Source organism: Acromyrmex echinatior, chromosome 12, assembly GCF_024713525.1.
Source record: "Acromyrmex echinatior isolate Ae372 chromosome 12, ASM2471352v2, whole genome shotgun sequence".
NCBI lineage: Eukaryota > Metazoa > Arthropoda > Insecta > Hymenoptera > Formicidae > Acromyrmex > Acromyrmex echinatior.
In genome coordinates, this window is record NC_141863.1 from 6130439 (window position 1) to 6152048 (window position 21610).

General features: G+C 31.1%; 1 protein-coding gene across 2 annotated transcripts in view; it reads left to right on the forward strand.

The window, feature by feature from the left end:
* The window catches only part of LOC105149537 (lost and found), a 222557-nt gene extending 202462 nt beyond the window's left edge, over nt 1–20095 (forward strand). For both annotated transcript variants that reach the window (XM_087412014.1, XM_087412015.1), the window contains exons 4-6: nt 1679–1801; nt 3708–3896; nt 14929–20095. In XM_087412014.1, coding sequence (XP_087268140.1) covers nt 1679–1801; nt 3708–3896; nt 14929–16169 — 1553 coding nt within the window. In that variant the 3' untranslated portion in view covers nt 16170–20095. The remainder of the gene's footprint in view (nt 1–1678; nt 1802–3707; nt 3897–14928) is intronic.
* The last annotated feature ends 1515 nt before the right edge of the window (nt 20096–21610 follow it).

Here is a 21610-nt window from a genome sequence, read left to right on the forward strand (position 1 = left end):
AATGCTCTCGATGTCAGAAATGCTCTTTTCGCTCGATCGAAAATCGCTTTAAAGCGTAAATACCAAATATTTGAAATACCGTTATTGTAAAGCATGAAACAGTTTCAAATTTAATTATTAATTCTATATTATCGCAAGATTAAAGCAAAATACATGTGCTACTAATTTTGTAATATACAGAAATTGTATAATTAATATAATGAAAGGCTAAATTTATGAGGCACAAATCGCAGTTTAGAAGAAATAATATTTTATTATATAATCAGCTGAGGAAGTAAATATTAATAAGTATATTGATCCTTTCTGAATTAAAATCTGATATAAAACAATTTAATTTGCAACATGCATGCATACTATAATGTTTATAGAAACACAAAATTTCATTAACAAAAGAGTAAATTTATCGAAGTCATTAGCTCAATGTCTCAATTTAAATTTTGAGGGATTCTCGTAATTAAATCGCATGCATGCGAATTTTTCTTCATATCAAATATATCTTTGAATTCATCGTTATAATTATATCAATAGTTGCTTTTATATTCACACGGGATCGAGGCTAATTTCCCCGCAAAGTGATAGTCAAATTACGATTGCTAGTAATTTCATATTAAATAGCACGATGGACTGTAACTCGGCAAATGACCGATATTCAAATTGCATGCCAGCTAATTAATCGTATCAGCTGGCAATCTCATCAGACATCTCATTAAATTTGTTCTTTGTAACCGCCATTGCACGGACATTTTGTTCATTAAACTATCAATAACGTACTTACGACTCGAAGCAATCTGGATTTGTTTCGTTCCATTTAAATATATATCAAGTGCAGTTTAAATTTTAAATTATCCTCCTTTTAGCTAATGTGCTTTTTCTCTTGAATAAAATAAAGATAGAATAAAATCAAATGTACTTTGAGAAGAAAATCAGGAATCAATTTTTGTCCAATTGATCTCTAACATTGGAAATGTTAGTCAAGCTTTTTTTCAAAGATTACAAAAAAAAATGTAAATTATTAAAAATAAAATCTTTTACTTCTTTCACTTTTTTAATTTTTCATATAAATGCGTTTTATATATATATAAAATTTATTTTCCATTCTTAAAATTTTCAGTATAAAAAAATTAATTTTCCTCATAAATAATTCAATTATATCATTGTACATATAGTACATATAGTATAGTTTCTCTTACAATTACTCATAAAATTATTTCCATCCTTTGAAATTTGCTGTTGTAAAAAACTTATTTTTTTTAAAATAATCACGTGTATAACATCACAAATATCTGCCTTATGAAAAATTACGTGAAACATTATACGTGAAAAGGTTGCACATTCTCAAAATAGCCTGTCATTGAAGTTCCGTCATGCATAGAAGAGAACTTGCCTCGAGAGGTGCACAACCTTTCGATGAGATCATTTTCCGTATACAATGGATAAAGAAAATATATTATATCTTGTTATCACTGTAAATAGCTTTCAATGTGTAACAGCAATTAAACTGTCATGCATATTTATTAGATAAACTTGGATAAGAGATGCAAACAGAATGTAATATTTTTCCAAAACAGAATATGACAGAATAAATTCACGCGAAAACAACACGAATGTTTATTTAAAAAAATTAAGTTATGAAAATATTTTTTTCCGTACATTAATAAATATTCTATCATTTTTTTAGAGCACACCTGCAAAGATTTTCGATGCACTCAGAATGAATTTTGCATCGAGACGGATCTTCTTTGTGATGGCGTAAATCACTGCGGCGACGAATCTGATGAGGCCACTTCCACCCTTTGTGCCAGTAAGTTCTAATTACTACAAATTTATTTTTTCAACATAATCCTTAGCAATTTTAAGTACACAGAAGGTTGTATTCAAGTCTTAAAAATTAATCTCACAGATATTATCAAAATATTAAAAAGATAATTTATATTTTACAATCTTCCTATTTTGCTAAAAAATTCATCGTTAGACATCGTTCGCGACGTTTCATTATTGCTTCAAATACTAAAATAAAATAATAATTAGCACTATAAATGATAATAACGTACATAGTTAACATGAAATCAATATGTTCGTCATCAAGTCATATCATATATCAAGGAAGTATGTGTACATATCTTTTGAGACACGCTATATTTAACGAGTAAAGCGATTTAGATCATAAAGATATAATCTCATATGATTTAGTATGGTTAGTCATGCGGTAGTTTTAAATAACGAAAACGTTAAAACGTTTCACAAATATTTTATACAACCAAAAGTTAGTCGTACATAATTTTAATTCGAGATAAAATGAGATAAATTCGTACAATTCGTAAATCACATTTGCAGAAATGGTTTTATAAAACATAGTGTGCGGATGTACGTGTTGTGTGTCGGTAATAATAATTTTATTTATTAAATAAATAAAATAAATTTCACGTCATTTATAGAGAGTCAGATTTAATTCTTCTGGATAAATAAAAACTCAGAGTTTTCATTTTTTTCTCATTTTGTGGATAATTGAACTTATACATCCAATGATTTATCAAACGCGTTCATAATGGCAAAATGTAAAGATTTCCCTTATTTTTATATGTACATTAAAATTGTGGAAGAGAAATGGTTGCAAATGCGCGAGAACCAAATTTACATAACATTTACGTTAATGGTTGACAGCACGCATGCGTCAACATCTGAAGAGGTTAATTACCATGTATTCATTACATATCCAAGAGTAACTCGCAATAGCGACGGAGTAAATTACAAACTTGTCACATAATACTCGCGCTTGCTGGAATTTAGTGTATCTACTAATATTTTGTTAATTCGCCATATTCCTGTCACAATTTTCGACTGCAATTAGCAACCATTCGTACAATTCGTAATAATTATATAACGAGCAATATCATGTACCTTGATTTCAAATAATTTTTAAATACGAGTGACATAATAGAATAACTTTACCATAATTCTGTAACAATTTTAAAAATTTTCAGAAATTTTCGGAATTTATTATTTATATATTATTTTATGCAGTTTTCTCTATCATTTTATGCACCGCACTTTGTGCTTTATAAATAATAAAGCAACCATATACCATTTACTTTATCATTATCGCAACGATTATTAATTTATTCCAAAATTAACATTGTCCATAAAGATTTTATTATTCGCGTTATTTATGGATATCGTGCCCTACAAAGGTAAAACATGAAGTACATATTGTTATATCGATTTCCTGATTCCGACGAAAGTGCACGCGTCAGGTTAGATACTTTGATGAACGCGCTTAATTATCAAGTGTTTTGAGCTTTAATAAGAAGTTGGCTCTATTGTCTTTTACTCTTTTCTTTATCGTCTTTAAAGTGTAAGACGCTGTTTATTATAAACAAAGAATCTCTGTTTTAATAAGAATTAATAAAAATTAAAACTGTGCAGATATCCCGTTTTATAAAGTTAATTAAAATTATGGGATGATTATATATTATGTTATATAACTTTTATCATGAAAGTCTCTCACTCGTTTAAATACTTTTTCTGCATTTTTTATAATCATAGGTTTAATCTATAAATTAATTAATTTAAACTTTACAGAATTACCATCCTGCGTTTTTTCTCTTTCATGTATGTTATTTTTATTATATTTTGATCGATTTAAAACGCATCTATCGTTTAAAAGTTTAACTTTTCTGATTAATTCCATTTTTTCATTGTAATTACAGATTCCGAGGCGTCGACGATCCTAGGCATGCAGACTACTTGGTTCGCCATCGCCCTTGTTTTTCTGATACTCAGCATGGGCGGCTTGGTAACGGCGGCGGTTCTCTGCTTTTGCAGGCAGCGTGTTCCTACCCCGAGGCATCCCCATAACGCGCACAATGCTCAGTCTCATCCCCCAGTCAGCTTCCCATGTGAGTCACAAAAAACCACCCTTACACGTACACGATCGATTCGCTTCGTTGTCGCTGTCGCTGCAACCACTCGTCGGTTGCTTCCTACTGTTAGCTACTCGTTTTCTTTGTGTGTGATTTTACTTTGCGTAATGTTACTTCAAAATACGAGAAAAGAATTTTTTTATTCTCTGGTTGTGTAATGTCGTTACTCTAAACAGCGATATATTCTATAGTGATACGCACGTAAATATGTAAAAATAATTTTTGTAAGTTGAATGATCAATGTTAATTGCTTTTATTAACTGCAAAGCCCTAAGTTTTCTAGAATATTTTAATTCAGAATATTTTAATTTAGATATACCCACATGATATTAATTCTTGGGAAACATAATCGTCAATTGCATGAGAAGGCTAATTTCATTAAGAAAATGACTTATTTGTGGATATTTTTAAATATACATAATATACTTAAGAAGAAGCAACTTCCTTTTTATCACGAAAAATTAATTATTTAAAAAATGGAAAGTTAAAACAACTGCAAAAAACAAAATTGAAACGTTCATAAATCATTCTATAAATTATGTTTAAATCATATTTTTCAATCTCTATTACATTCTTTTTCTTTACATCAAATATGTATTTATGGTAATTCTGTTTCCATATAACGCAGACTACATTAATAATTATAAAATTAATTAATTTTCCTCTGAGAATGTTAGCAAGCGCATTTAGCCGATTTGCTACAAAGTTGCACCCTGCACGGGTCGAGCCAATGATCAAAGGACGCACGCGTTCGCGATTACGGGCATAAAATATTCATTTATTTACACTATCACACATGTACATCAGAACACCATTATGTCTCACCATCATTATATTATGTAGAAAAGAGGTCATAAACGTCAGTACGTTATTTCTGACCAGTTCGATATAAAACATTACGTATCTGTGTGTCAGCATGTTCTTCTAAACAAACCTTTTAAAACATCATTTTATCAGAAGTCGATATCATTTTTCATGAATTAACAACTTATCAATGGCATTTCATTGGTAATCGAGAGTGTAATAGTATTATATTTAGCACAAAATCTAGGGCGTTTTACTAATTCTTCGTTTCAACCAAGAATTATATATACCAAACTTTGAATATTTTATTGTAAAAAGTATATTGTTTGTTGTATAAATAGGCAGTGTTTTTTATATTTAATAAATGCCTTTTACTTTGCAAATAAATGTTTTAAAAATATTTATTCTATCGATTATAAGTGAAAATTAGATCGACAAGAATAAATCAAGTAAGAGAAAGAATTCTATTTTCAGTTAAAGCTGATCTTGATGTTTCTTTTATTTGATTCTTTATTGATATCGATTTAATTGCTACTAATAATTATTTATACACGTCTTATTAAAAAATGAGACGTTCTTAAATTAATTATTAATTATTATAACAAATATCTTTACTCCGAAAATCAAATTGGTGAAACGCTTGTTCCGAATAATTGAGAAACTTCAAAATTCAAATTCTGGTTGAAGTAATATTTTTTTATAATCAATTCTTGAAGATACTTATTAACCATTATTAAACTAAAAGTCAATGTAATTTGCAATGTTCCACACTTCCAGTTTCAATTTATAATTGCATTTCAAATCGAATCGGTGCGCGTTTATATAGAACTGAAAATTATGTTTGCAAATCTACAATATACTCTCTATAAATATTATTAAGATCAAGATAGATTTTGGCCAAAAATAAGATTTGTTTTTATTTGATATATTATAATAATTTTATTATTGTATAATTAACTATAAACAACACATATAATGTGTGTTGTATCTAAATTCTTGTGTATTGTATGTTAATTAATATACATTATCTATCAGCATTATTGCGGATCAACAACGAATTACATATAATAACGAAGGATTATGCCGAATTTGGAATTATGACGATATAATTACAATTTACGAAATGTTCCATTATCATGCACTGTCATTTTGTGTTGCGTGCTGATACTCGATTATGCTGATCTCATTCGAACACCCCGTATGTAGTGTTTACTTTTCATTTGATTGCGTAGCGGTTTACCTCGTACTTCTGCACGTCATCTCATTCCATGACAACGATTCTAATTAATTAATTTAATTAGATTTGACAGATGCATTTGAATCCGCATCTGTCAATCAAATATTCGCGGTTGACCATTAAATTCATTTGCGGACAGAAAGTTAAATAATACTCGCGATTATTCAAAATGTTTCTCGACTACATTATCTACGTAATTTAATTACGTTAAATTCTTGTTATATCAAATAATAGTTTCTTGACTTAAAATAATTGTCTTTATTTTCGACCAGTCTCCAAATAACTATATATACACATCGTATTATAGTTTGTTAAAATATATGCGGCTTCTCTTTGAAAATCTTTTACTTTTACTATATAATCTTCAAATTTTTCTTTCTCACGAAAATTTATTACGGAATTAGTACTAAATACTAACGATTATTCACAAGATTATACAAATGCGGAGAATAATAATCTTTATGCTACATAAAATATAATCAGATTTGTGTTCTCTGTTTGCGATTTATATATTTAAATAACATTGTTTTCACAATATAAATTAATCGTGCAGCGAATCGCATCATTATTATCGACATCTTGTCTTTCTAGCCTCGCTTGATGTTTTAGATTTTTTTACATAAAACTCTTTCAGTGTAAAGACTGTTCCATCTTCATCTTCACACAAGCAGCATGTCTTTAAGTATATAATATAACTAAGACATGTAATGAGGACAAACATCTCATGACACGAATTCATGGCATTGTTACGTGATCTTGCGACCTTTCGATACAGAACAAAGCCGGCCTAAATATCTGCGGTCAGCGCTGAATTAATCAGGAACCATCGACGCGATTGAATCCCACTCGCTACTATAATTAAGCAGTGAGATGATCGATAGACCATTGCGATATATTCCATCGCTTACAACGGCGTCCGTTATTTATTTACGCGTAACTGCTATTGCATATCGGCGGCTGCGACGGCGCAACGAAATTAGAGAGTATAGAGGCAGATGTAAAAAAAAAAAGGAAAAACCTGAACAAAACGAGCATTGGTGTTTTCATTAAGCGATCGAACGCCATACCGCCGTTTGGTCCACTCGCGCTCGTTTTATAATATCGTTTGGCTTTCTGCGATTTCAATCGGCTAGCATTTCCAGCGCGCGGTATCGCGATGTTTGCCGCAATTCCATTCGGTGTATCGCTGTTATTTTTTGGCCCCACGGTAATCGATAGCAAATAGCGCGTGCCTCGCGGCTTGTTCGTCCCGTTTGTTTATTGCTATTACTAACTGCGAGAATCGAGAAACAGGATGAAGAGAGAGAGAGAGAGAGAGAGAGAGAGAGAGAGAGAAAATGGAAGGGAGAGAATGAGAACGAGAGTGGAACTCGCTCTCGCGTTTAAATTAGTTTAATATACGAGTCGAGAGTCTATACATCTCTGCCTCTCTCTAACTGCGTCGCGTTGGAAATTCGATTATCCGAAACAAACGGTAGACGAGCACGACAGATAATTAATTTCTGGAGAAATACGCGTTTTCGGCTGATTAATGGAACAACGTCTATCTCCACAAGTGTAGTTTTGCACACAGGTAGTACGAACCGGTACCTTAAGTGATACATTTTCGGCGGATTATTGACGCGCAGACTATCGACGATGGTACCATAACGTGTGTTAAATAAAATCCAGAACAAGTACCTGAACGCGAATGAACAGCTTGTTTCACTGACAATGAGTGGCGGCGTTATTCGCATCGAAGCAAATTCACTCGCATTTGTTCGCGTTTAATTGCTCGATCTATATTTTTTGTACACAGAGAGAATTATCTTTTAAAATTTACTCTGAAAATATAATATTCGTAGTTGTAGTACAATACAATATTTTAAAGATTTTTATCATGCATTTCAGTAAAATTAATCAAATTTATTTTATATTTTATTGTAGTTTTATTAATGAATAAGAGAAATTTATATAAAATTCTTCAAAATACAATGTTGCCCCAGAACTATCGTATTTTCATGGTAAACTCTAAGAAAAAATTTTCTCTGTGTATAAATAATTTGTCTTTTACATGCATAATAAAATTTATTTGATCAGTACTTTTACTTGCCTTTTTGCGAATCGATAATTTGATTTTAGTTTTAGTTGATAATAAAATAAAATTAAAAGATTTCCCTGATAATTATCGTATCAGAAATAGAAATACTTCACGTTATACGAATAATTAAAAAATGTTTTCAGAGTTTCAAATTTCCTTACAAATTTTTTACAACTTTAAGAATTCTATTGAAAAAAGTATGATTCCAGTCATGATTTATAACAAAAAATATTAATAATTTTTATATAAGATTATATACAATTAACTGTATGTAGAATTACAATATATCTATAGTCTTATATAAATTAATTATATATAGACTATACATAATAAATTTATATAAGATTATATGTATATACAAGACTATATAAATAATTTTTCTAACGAAAACTAATAAGTAATAATATTTTCAAATCATTTTGTGTATTTAATTGTCAGAACTCTTTTCGAGTTGTATAAAAATTCTGAAATTTTTGGAAAAGGGTTAAAATTCTATTAATTATATCGAAATTCTAAAAATAGAGTGCTACCTTCACACAGATGAAAGCGAAACTATGTAAGCAAAGAAGACTGCTGCTACGTCGTCATCCCGATTTAATGGAGCGCGTCGGCCTGATAACACGACCATCGCTTGCGTATTCCAAGATTTATTAGCGACGCGCGTAACAGAGAGAGATTTTTTGTAACAGCGTGTTTCGAATATGGCAAACGCTAACGTCGCAACAAAACCGGAAGTACGATAAGTCTAATGAAAAAACTGCAAATTCATAGTTATGTATTTCAATGTTTGCCGCATTAAAAAAGTACTGTAAACATTCTCTAATTTCTGCTTTCTCTCTCTCTCTCTCTCACTTTCAGTTACGTTTGAATTATTCGCGACACAGAAATTAAGACATCTTTTAATCTTCGATCGAGCTCTCTCTTTCCACGCTACCTTTTTCAATTCCTTTGAAATATATTATCAATCGGAATTTTCTCTCGTAACTCAATACTGTTTTCATTGAAATTAAAATTATAAAACACATAAAATAGAAAAAAATCAATGATTTTTAATGTTCATGATATTACCGAAGTAATACTTATAAAATATTTTTCTATTATCTTTTTACTGTTCATTTTATATAATGTTCTAGATATTGTTAATGTTCTAGATATTGATAATGGATAGCATAATTATACCAATTATTTCCTTATCAAATATGAAGTCCATCCTAAAAGCGGCAAACGATGTTCTCTTCACGATAAATTTTTACGAGATTTCTGATAAATACTCTCACTCTGTGAAATACGCATTTAGCGTCAGTCAGTACAATATCATGCGCGTTGCACCTGCACCGCCCATGCAGATATTTGTACATCGATGCAGCAATTTCGTCTCACCTACTGCCTTCTCGTTGAATTTCATTCGATATTTACTCGAGCCACTCCCAATCACGTTTCCGTCCAAAATCATTCGAGAATAAAAATCGAATAATTTCGTAAGTCGTAATAGCTAGATGGAAATTTTCAACATAGACGTGAATTTAACTCGAAATCAAAATTTATCACGGTCCGATTAAAACTCGCGACACATCCTGTGCATATCGAAGGTGTTCAAAATCGTATTATAATACGATTCTACATTGCAATCAATCCAGATGCAACACGAATTAAAAATACATTTGAGATCGACACATCTAAGTTCGGTAAAAATAATAATAAATTGAAACAATATAGTGAGTATTGTATTACAATTTGGAGTAAATGTTCAAAATAAATGTACCATAAATACTAGTAAATGTACTGAAATTCGTGAAATATTTTTCATAACATCTCTACGGGTGTACGCCTTTTATAGAGAAAATTGTACACATTCAGATAAAATTTGCGAGTAAACGAGAAATATTCAACCTTTAAATTTTACTTGATATTTCGCAAATTTTCTTTGGAAATAACACAAATTTTTTACTATAATCATTATTTATGGTCTGAATAATTCTTATAACAAAAAAAAATTCTTAAAACAAAATTATATCAATGAGAAATTTATTTCGCATTTGTCAAACGCATCAAGAAAACAGTAAGGTATCGTCAAGAAAGTTTAAAATAACTTGCTGTCGTAAAATAATAAGAAATAATATATTGTATTCTGAAAATTGGAGAAAGTATAACAGCAAAAGGAGAGAATATCTATTTACAGATGTTCCAATATATCGTGTCTGTCTCTTACAGAATAAATGTCGATATCTCATACCTTAACTAAAAGTTTTGCGTGTGCACTCTTGTTACGATATTCTACTATCTCGGGAATACAGAGGAAAATATAGAATAAATGGAAGCAAAAGATACATCATTGGGGCTTTGGCTTTGGTCCAAAAAAGACTCGACAACTTCGTCGATGGTGTTCCGACCGACTGCGAAAATAGAAAAATACGCTTCCTCGTTCGCTGTTCTGCGACTCGTTTATGTATGTTTTAATAAATAACAAATAACTGTAACAGAACTGAACATTGACATTCGTAACTGAATTACGCGATAATTAATAAATGATACTTAAAATTCGGAACGATAAAACGCGAAGAGAATGAGCAATCACAAAAATATCACGAAGTATCATTAAGTTTTTAACTGCAGATTAATAAAATAATACGTCGAAATACAATGATTCGCATGTGCAAAATGATATTTGTACTTGCTTACAAACTATAGTGAAATTAATTCATTCACTGATGAATTAATGCACTCGTGCAATTAATACAGCTATATGCAATATGATAACATCTATTTCGAGTATGTGTACTTTGAAACGGACCAAATTCGATCGCTAATATATGTATAAGCCATATAAGCTAATTTAGGTATTTCCGCTTATGCTATTGATTTTATCGTTCGTCCATGTAACACGGATTCCACTTTTAAAATGGAGATTGCAGTATGATTGCCTGATAGGCTGCATACCACAAATTGGGGGTAGCCTGTACTCGGTATCGATTTTCTTTGAAAATTCATATGTAACACGATTAACGGAGGATCTACGGTAATTGCAATTTTAACCGTAATTAAGCAATGCAGGATGGAAATTAAAACGAGCCAGTATACAAAAATAAATATTGCTGACAAAATTAAAATTCTTATTTTAACCAAATTGCAATGTTTTATTCAATTTTTACGTTGCATTATTATTATTTATTAGTATTTTATAATGCAATCGTACAATGTGATAATTTTAATTATTAATTGCTTTTATATAAATTTTTTAACGTAATAATCTATAATTATAATTATTTCAAAATTTATTATTCGTGCTTTATTTTTTTTTTATATGCAAATGCTATACGATTATATTCGATATACGAAATATTTGATAATTAATCATATAATTAATAATTCCTTCTAACTAGTGCAAATTCAAATATAGAATATCTCTTATCATTGGGACATTTATATTTTCAAGACATAAAATGCATACTTCCATCCATATACAGATGCACTTTCCAGTATGAAATGAGACTACCAATCTACATTTGGAGAATTTTTACGAGAGGTTGGGCATAGGGGGATTACGTAGGTGAAACGAATGAGAGCATTCGTCCATCTCTTTCCTTTTCTCTTTCAATTTGTATATTATATAAACAAGTTCGTTCCGGATCTTGACTTAAAAAAATTATCGAAAAGTAAAATTTTATATTTAAGCAGAATATCTAAATCCTGAAAGTCTATCAAATTAAACACGCCATGAACTTATCTTTTATTCTAAAAAACTTTAATTCCAATTTAATTGTTGTATATAATATTGTAGTATATAAATCAACGAAAAGAAATGCGCAAGACACGAATGATCCAAAGATGTGTATTAAGGGTTAAATTTGATTTCTACCTGAAAAGGGTTGTTTTACCCCTTAAATTTCAGATTAGGCCGATATAAGAAAGTACATATAAAAAAATGTCTTAAATTTTTGTGTTTAACAACATTTATTTCAAAGAGAATCAAGTCGATTCTGAATAGTTATGACAGGTTCCTTATGAGAATAATATTGATAATTTAGACATTAAAAAGCACACATAACTGGGACAGTTTTTAGTCAATCATAACGAACGTAACAGCAACGAATGTAAAAGTGTTTTTGGTCACAATTAATATTCATAGGTCATCTCGCCGGTCGCGAAAGTTTATTGATATGTTTGTAGGCTGCGTGCCAATTCGAACGAAATTTCACCTTCTCGCGCGTTTTATCGAAACGGAAGTAACAAACGAACACTTTCACGAGCTCTTCCGAAATGCGCGGATCCTATATAAAGAACTCGTGTTGAAACGATCGATGATACTTATTTCGAGTTTCGATGATATTTAGTAGTACAATCTCGAATAATTATTGCAAATGAGACTCGAGCTGTAACAGGAAGTTAGCGCATTATTCAAAGCAGCTTTCAATGTCATTGATGTTAGTCACGCGATGCAGATACATGTTATCGTATCCGTACTGTAAGATATCAACTTCTAATTGCTTTGTCCAGCAGTAATAAAAAGCTCAAAACTTTTTTCTCATCGTTAAAATATCATAAGAATAAAATATATCATTTTCAATTAGCATAAAAATCTATAAAATATTTTTCTTTCAAATCACTTTTCCCAAAATCGGATTGGCTGCTTCAAAGTTACGTTAAGTTTATGAAGTAAAGATTAGAAACGTTGGTTATAAAACAAAGAAATGAAAGAAAGTTTTATGCAGGTAAAACTACAGTGAATTTGATCGCTTAATCGTTAAAGTTATCGCCGTTTTTATTACTTTGAATTCTCTCTCTACTAATACATACAAGTTAGAATTTTAAGTATCTACTATGGTGAGAAAATTTTTATTTAGCACAAGCAAATTTCGCTGCCGATATATTGACGCGCGCAATTTCGACAAGTAGCGATTAAGGAAACACGCGTACCTCGGAAATACCCAATTTGTCCTACAAGAGGTGAGTACCATTACAATTCACGTGCCATTGCATCTCCTGTATTCTAATCTGCCAATCGTGCACCTAAGTTTTTATCGATCCATCGCCATTGTCGTAATCATTCTCGAATTGTTTGTTCGTCAGTCACGTTTGCACTATCACTCTATTGATGATATCACCGTTGGAATTTTTATCATACTATTGTAACAAACGAACAGTATCAAACATTTAATCAACCAATCTCTTCCGTGAAATGTATCACGACTATTGAATGCTTGTATAACGTACAAGTGCACAGTGAAACATTGTGCAATGTGCTCTAGTTCGTCATCGGTTCGACCTACGCGGAGTTGTATTGTTTTGCGTATAAAGTGGTGAGCGGTAAAAAGAATACCGTAATTTTTATAAGAAAATAATAATTCAATTTTATAGATTGATCGGTGTATTCGTCATAAATAATCTTTTCTCGCGATGTCAAACATTATTATATAAATATCAAAATTTCTTTTCTTATATAAACAATAATTCCTAATATCTTTTGATATTTTATCATAAAGTTAGTATATCTTAATGTGCGTCGTCCCATATCAATTTATCATTATATAGAGAAAAAAGTAATGTGAACTCCACTTAAAATTTTTGTTATAATTGATATCTTCCAAAAGATTTTTAATCTATTCTTAGGCCGGAATCAGACTACGCATTGAAAATTGAGATTGAAGATTGAAGATTGAAACCAATGAGAACAAAGGAATTTTAACTCCTATTATTTTGATTGATCATATTTCAATCTTTCAATCTTCAATCTCAATCTTCAATGCATAGTCTGATTCCGGTTTTAGATCAAAGTTGTGAAACAATTGGCGTCATTGGTGCGACCTTTTTATTGACAATTGATGTTTATTTATTACGGTATATTAAAGGAGATATATTCAAATTTTTCCACATGATTTTCAGTATGAAGGTTGACGTGTGTGTGATTTAAAATTTAAGTATAGCAAGTTTATATCTTAAATTAATTGTTAAAGTTTTATTCTATTTTAAATAAATAAGAATGCTTGATTAACTGTATTTTCACTAGAATATAATTAAATGTAAACTGTTAAGGTTTCTGTATAGTATAGGGTTTCCTCAAAAGCGAGTGATGTGGGCTTCAGGTTTTTAACAAAAATACATTGTAAAGCGGTATTTTTTGTTAAAAATATTTTACCTTTGTGTTTATCATTTTAAAATGATTTTAAAAAGTCTCTATTCGCGAAGTAGAGAAAAGATGACAAATATTTACGACGACAGGATCAACGTAAGAATATTGTTTGGAGAATATTGTTAGCCGTGTTCATGAAAAGAAACTTCTGAATCTGATAATATCTCAATACAATCAGAATTTTTTATAAATTCAAGCTATTTAGACTTTATGGAAAGTCCAAATAAATCTGAAAAAACAACATTTTGTAGGAATATAGAGAAAGAGCTTTACTATCACATTTAGTTCGTAATATATGTCTTTTCAATTAAATGATTTGATTTGCTATTTTAATCAGATGTATATTATATAAAATTTGGATTACATAAATATAATTGAAACAATAAAAATTACATAAAAAACGGGGATGCGTTACCTTTTACTCTATTATATTATTGAAATCAAAAAGCTAAGTGTACGTGAAATATTCATAATCTTTTGAGTCAATAAAGACTAGAATTTTTTTTATCAGAACAAAAATTCAAAGGTCAAATTTTCTTTGTAATTTTTATCGAAACGATCTGAATTTTTCATTGCTTTATCTTCTGAAGAATTCTTATCGAAAGTAGAACTATAATTTTTCGGAAAGATTTTCAATGTTTGAATCATATCACTAAAGATAACAGCATTAACTTTTCGTGACTCACCTCGTGCGCGCATCGATTCACAACTGACCGAACATTCTTGTTAAAACGTCGCCGCGTGTGGCGGTGCTCTTTAGGGATTCCAAGCTCGTCGAGGCTCGTCCAGTACGTGCCGCTCTTTTATCACGGAGTTTCGCCCGTATCGATCGACCAGTCGTTGCAACAACCAGTTCCCGCTAGACAGTCGCTTGGAATCATTCGCAGACGTACCTTCGCACGATATCACGGTCAAGGTGGAGCTTTCGACGGATCTAAGATGACAACCATCAACCAGGCTGGTTGTTCACCAACCTGGAAGATTTGCACAATTCTTCTGTTAGTCTGCAAGTTCGCGGCCGCGAATACACAGACCTTCGTCGTGAGCAATACCGTAGATGATCAGATCGGTAAAGATTTCTTCGTGGGACCCTGTCTAGTTAATATTAATCAGACCTGTCCCGACGAAGAAGTGACGTTCTTTCTCTTTACAAAACACAATCCAGAAGAGGGACAACAATTACTTGTGAACGACACCAGCTCAAATCTTGCCGATACCAATTTCATAGCGGCGTTGCCTACGAAGATTATCGTTCATGGTTACAATTCGGATATGCAGCTAAGTTACTTGGTGGATGTTAAGAACGAGTACTTAAAGAGGGCCAGTTACAATGTCATAGCGATCGATTGGCACCGTTTGGCGATAGGACCTTGTTACCCCATAGCTGTCCACAACGTGCCTCACGTGGGCGACTGTCTGGCACAGCTGGTTGACCGTCTGAGAGACTACGGTGCCAAGGACATTCACGTGATCGGCTTCAGTTTAGGCGCCCATGTTCCAGCTTTCGCGGCCAACGTACTACGACCGTACAAACTTACGAGAATCACCGGTCTCGATCCGGCAATGCCGCTTTTCATTACCGTCAATAAGGACGAGAAGCTTGACTCGAGCGATGCCGAATTCGTCGACGTGTTACACACGAATGCCTTCATTCAGGGCAAAATCGAACCGAGCGGTCATATTGACTTTTACATGAATGGTGGTGTCAATCAACCTGGTTGCTGGGAACATGGAAATCCCTTCGGATGCAACCACCACAGGGCGACAGAGTACTTTTGCGAATCGATCAACTCGAAAGTCGGTTTTTGGGGCTGGCCCTGTCCCGGTTTTGTAGCTTATCTTCTGGGTCTCTGTCCGCCCAAATTTCCCGCGGTGCTGATGGGTGAGGATGTCAATAGGAAGTATCGGGGTTTTCATCTGGTGAAGACGAAGGCGCATAGTCCATACGCGGAAGGAATGTTCACGGTGGAGGATTTTTATCAGCAGAATCTTTATCAGTGATTGCGACAGTAACTCACTTGAACATTTTTTTCTCTAGATAGAGAAAGATTACATTACGAAGACTATATTTTGATGAAACGTGAAAATATGGATATCTTACCGCAAAAACGAAAAAGATTCTTTCTGTTAACTCCTCCTCGCGTGTCAGGAAATTCGAAATATCTCGACGGTGCCAAGTATTTTATCATAGGAGGACATATTGTAAGTTATTCAGTCATAATAAACTCTAAATAGAAATACATTCAAAGATACATGAGTCTTTGAAAGAAAGACATATATAGTGCGTAAATTAATTGACGCACCATATCTTAGAACTTTAAAAAAGTATTATGTAATCTATATGTAAATAGTTTTTTTTTTTAAAGATAGTGTAATACAATTAATTAAGCTTTGTAAGATCCTACGTAGAAATTTATTTAGTTGCTGGAACAAATAAAAGTATTTGTTGTTATATATTATAGTTCATAATGAATTGTTACACATTATTACTATGAATGCAAAATGTAAATAAGACCAAAGTTATTTTGATATATTTCAAGGGCATAAAAAGTATAGGTATTATTACTATTATACATATATAAAATATTATGTTATAAAAATTTTTACACAAATTTATTTATAATCGCCTCAAGTGATGATTTACAAATGTTATTTTTAAATGTGTATGATATCTAAATGTATAGAACTCACTTTACAATCAACAAATTTATAATTCATATTTATATACTAATACTATATATAAATAATATTTACAAGTTATTACTCGAGATAATCATAAACAAATTTGTGTAGAAGTTCTTATAAAATAACGTCGTATATATGTATAATAATACACGCAAAGATTTTGCTGAAGAGTACCTATCTAATAAAAATTTAATAAGATACAGATCTGAGAAAATAATTTTATTTTAACCATGAATTATGTAGGATGCTCAAATTAATTGCAAGAATTTTTTTATAGTATTATTCATCATGCTTAAGATTCCTGCGTAATTATTTTGATAATCCAATAAATTTATTTTCAAATGTGTATCTAGCTAAATTTTTAGATACTTTAGCAAAATCGTTCTTTCCGTATAGTAATACTGGCATAATATGAAAAAATTGTGCGTATTCCGAAAAATACTATTATGAAAACTTTTGTTATATATCAGTACTTGACGTCCAGTACTGATGTTCATTAAAGTTTATGGAATATTATAAAAGCAGAGGTATAAAATTTCTAAAAAAATTATTTTGCTATTCAGCAAAAATATAACATCTGCATCAAACATAACAGAAAAAAAGAAAATGCAATAATTAAAAGTAATAAAACAAAGACACATGGATATTAACTGATTTTATCAATCGGGTTGATTGTTTCAATTGAATAAAATGACTAGTATTGAACTGGAGTTTCGTGAAACATTTCAAGTACAGAAGCTGACTCGTACAGATTACGAGCTCGTGAATGTAATGCTGAGAGAAGATTTAGCAATAATTATGTCAAAGTCAGACAACTGCAATGTTGAGATCAGTTAATTGATATTTGGTAAAATCAGAGAAATTGAGAGAATATGATCGAGATGTGCTCATACAGTTTCTTATCGATCCAATGTATTGTACAACGTTCGAATGAAGTTTTTAACCGGATCTGTCCATCTATCTGTCCATCTTTTACTTGTCTATCTATCAAGTTATTCATTTGTTTTAATTGTTTCTCTTTTGATACATTGTCACGATGACGATATTGTTAAGCATCAATCTCGTCTCACGCTATTTATTATTCTACAAGTATTCTTCGTACGTATAACAAATATGTAGCTGATTTTTATGTTAAAAAATATATATTAATATATGTGACATATCGTACTATATACGTCACATAATAGAGTTAAAATAAAATAGGAATTGGCTGAGAATATATATTGTATATATATTGTATATATATTGTAAAAAAATTTTCTGTGAGCACCATTTATCATTTTATCTTTTTATTTATCTCCATTATCGAGAAAATATACTGAAATGCTCGATATCAAGGAAATAGTAGCTCTTATTGAAAATCCGGAAGTCTTATGAATTAATGCTATTAGGTTCTCAAGAATTGACCTCAAGAGAATAAGAGTTATTACCAGTATATGACATAAACATTTTTCGAAAATAACATCGCACAAATAGCCGATTATTTTCAATTTAACTGAGCTGTTGCAAAAATATTTTTGTTATATTAAAAATTTTATAATTATTGTGATAATAATATACATACAATTATTTACCATTATTAGTTAAGTCGAAGTACGTGTTAATTATAATGTAAAATATATTTATTTGATACTTATAATAATCCTGATGATGCCAAAATTAATGTCGGTATTATTAATACTTTGATAAAAATAAAATAAATGAAATTTTAGAAATTGCAAATTCATCTATCTTATTTAAATCTGAAAATGTTCCAAATAATTACTTTTAGATATTTTATTATCAATTAACATCAAATAAAATATTCAATATTGATATTAAATATAAATGAAAATTTGATTAAATGTTCTGCGATTATAATATTCTATATTTTGCTTAACTGTGACAGATGTTCTTTGTAAGTACAAATTTTCGCTTAACCGTATATACTCGTTATACAACCACATGTTATGTTACAACAAAATAGATTTATTATAATAAGCATACAAATATATATTCAAAATGTATATTGATTTACTTCACTTTTATCGATAAATGTGCGCATTAATTTCTATATATAAGAGATTCTATATATAATGTAAATTGTAATAGAACATGTAATTATTATTACATGTTCTAAACGTATATACTTATCGGTAAAAGTAAGATACGAATAGACTTGTATTTAAAAATAGGAACCAAATAAAATTTGGCAAATTTAATTTTATATATTATTTTAATGTTTATTATCCTTTTTATTAATTTATCTCGTTTTATATCTCATTTAAAAAATTACTAATAATTATGTATTTTATGTATACCATTTGCGCATTTAAACTTTTATTCTCCACGGAGTAAGAGATCATATATCCATATTCTATATCATTGATTATATATCAAGCGAAATTAAATATCATAATTTGTAATTTTATAGGATTTATAATATCTCCTCGTGATAAAAAATTTTTTTCTTCAATTTTCTACGGTGCTAATAAATTTTTTACGATTTTAATAACAGATCGAATAATCCGAGACAGTGTTTAAGTTTTTTATAAAAATCTATTCTTGTAACTGTTCATTCTAAGTTATGAAATACCTAATATTATTGCAATCTCTCTCTCTCTCTCTCTCTCTCTTATTCTCTCTCTATCCACGCGACCATCCGTTAATCTCATTTTCAGAGAGCCGCACATATAATGCGATTCAATCAACTTAATCCGCGGTATCAAAGCATTTGGAATCCAAGCGGCCTGATTCGAATGTTAATGAATGCGAGAAGCACGTTCCTGGGGGTTTCGCGCGATTGTATCCAAACAATTCGTTAGCAACTAACGAGATCCTCGTTACCAGCTACGTGACGGCAAGAATGATTGGAGTAAAAAGCGCGAGACGGTGAGTGATCTCTCTCTTCGGAGTAAACTCAATTGTCATAGCTTAAAACCGAACGACAAATCCTGTCCTGTCCCAGCAACAGGTTGCACTCGACACTAATTTGCGAGATCGTCGTCTCGCGTCCGCCCAATTAAGACTCTTAAATCAACTTCGGACTAGTTTCTTTCGAATGCAAGATCGACGTGACTGGTAACAGGCGACAAATCGCTGTCATTAAGCATTTTGAAGATAGATACAAATTGTTATATTAATATTGCTTTAAATAATTAAACTTTTAAGAAATTTAAACTCTTTAGAAATAGAATAGCTCCAACCAAATTAGCTCCAGAGTCTCTGATATCTTATAATAAAAATCTCTCTTATAATAAAAATCTCTCTTATAATAAAATTATAAATGCAGCGCATTTATAAGCATCTTCTTAATGTTAGACTATTACAGAAAGTATTTTTGTCGCTCGCAACTGTAATTTCTATTCTTATCGAATCCACAAAGCATATCTTTTGAAAAAAAAGTTAATATCAAACGAGGAATTGTCTGTCCTGCCTCTATATTTCCATTTACAAACGGAAAACTCGACTGATTATCATACTTTGCGGCAGTCGTATTAAAAGTTGCTCGAATAGTTGGGCGAAGCATTTCCTCGAATATACAATTTAAACTTAAGCGGGGAAATGCACATCCTTACCGGCCGCAATTCCGCATTCTCGCCATCGCAATGGACCGTTGAGGGAAGGGTTGATGGAAAGGGCTGATTCGCACTAGTCTCTCACGTGAAGTGCGCAAGAATGCCAATCTCGGGAATAGAAATCTTCGAGAAAATAGGACTGAAGAAATAGAAAGAAAATAGAAAGGAAAAGGAGCGAAAAATAAATCTGGCTTTTCCAAAAATACTCCGAATGTATAAGTAATTCATAAAGAATAAATCGTGCAACAAGCAAATAGTACTCTGTTATCACACATGCGATGCAATGGAAATAAAAGGCAAACTAATTAACTTAACTTAAACAGTTTCTCATCAAGTTATACAATTTTCTAATCAATAAAAAATATAAAGATTTAAGATGTATGTTTAAAAATTTATCAATCTCTAAAAACGTCGTATAATTTTTCGAAAAAAATTTGTTTCTCAGAAGCTTTTTTACGGGGTTAATAGCTTTACTTGTAACGAATTTTGTTCCTCGATCCACGTTTATATGGAGGTATATCACGATATTGTACGTCCAGCGATACTCGACGTTGCACGCGAAATAAAAATGTGGGAGGAAAATTCTGCGTAGTCCACTTTCCATGATTTACCCCGGCATATGCGCACACAAACATGTCTCTCTCGGCTAGATGATATATATACGCATGCCCTCGCAGGCGCAGTATTCGAGATAATTTGAATTCGCCGAGTGGAATATAATTTAATAAAACTTTACCGCGCGGAATTCGCATTAACTATGCGTTACCTTAGTTCTCCTCTGCCTCCTAGGCTGCTTACTTTATCCTGGGATTGTTTTCGTAAGCAAGCAAATTTCTTTCGTAAGATTTACGACAGTCACGATTCACGATACTATACGTCAGTATTTTGGAAACTTGGATAATTTCCTCTTGGTATTATCGACCATGCCTGTATGTACGTGACTGGTAGTTTCTAAATAACTGCTGATTCACGCGATTAGCATTGAATATTTCGAAATTATGGGATAAGTTCGCGCAATCCCAAAACGCCAATGATACGTGCTACCCGTACTTGAAGTCATCAAAATTATTTTATTCTATGTTTTTTTATTCAAAATCAAGTAATGATTTTTCAATAATCGGGAAATATTTAAGATAATTACGAAACTGCGTCGAAAAATTTATAATACTACTCAAGCACATGGAATATTCAATTTTCCAT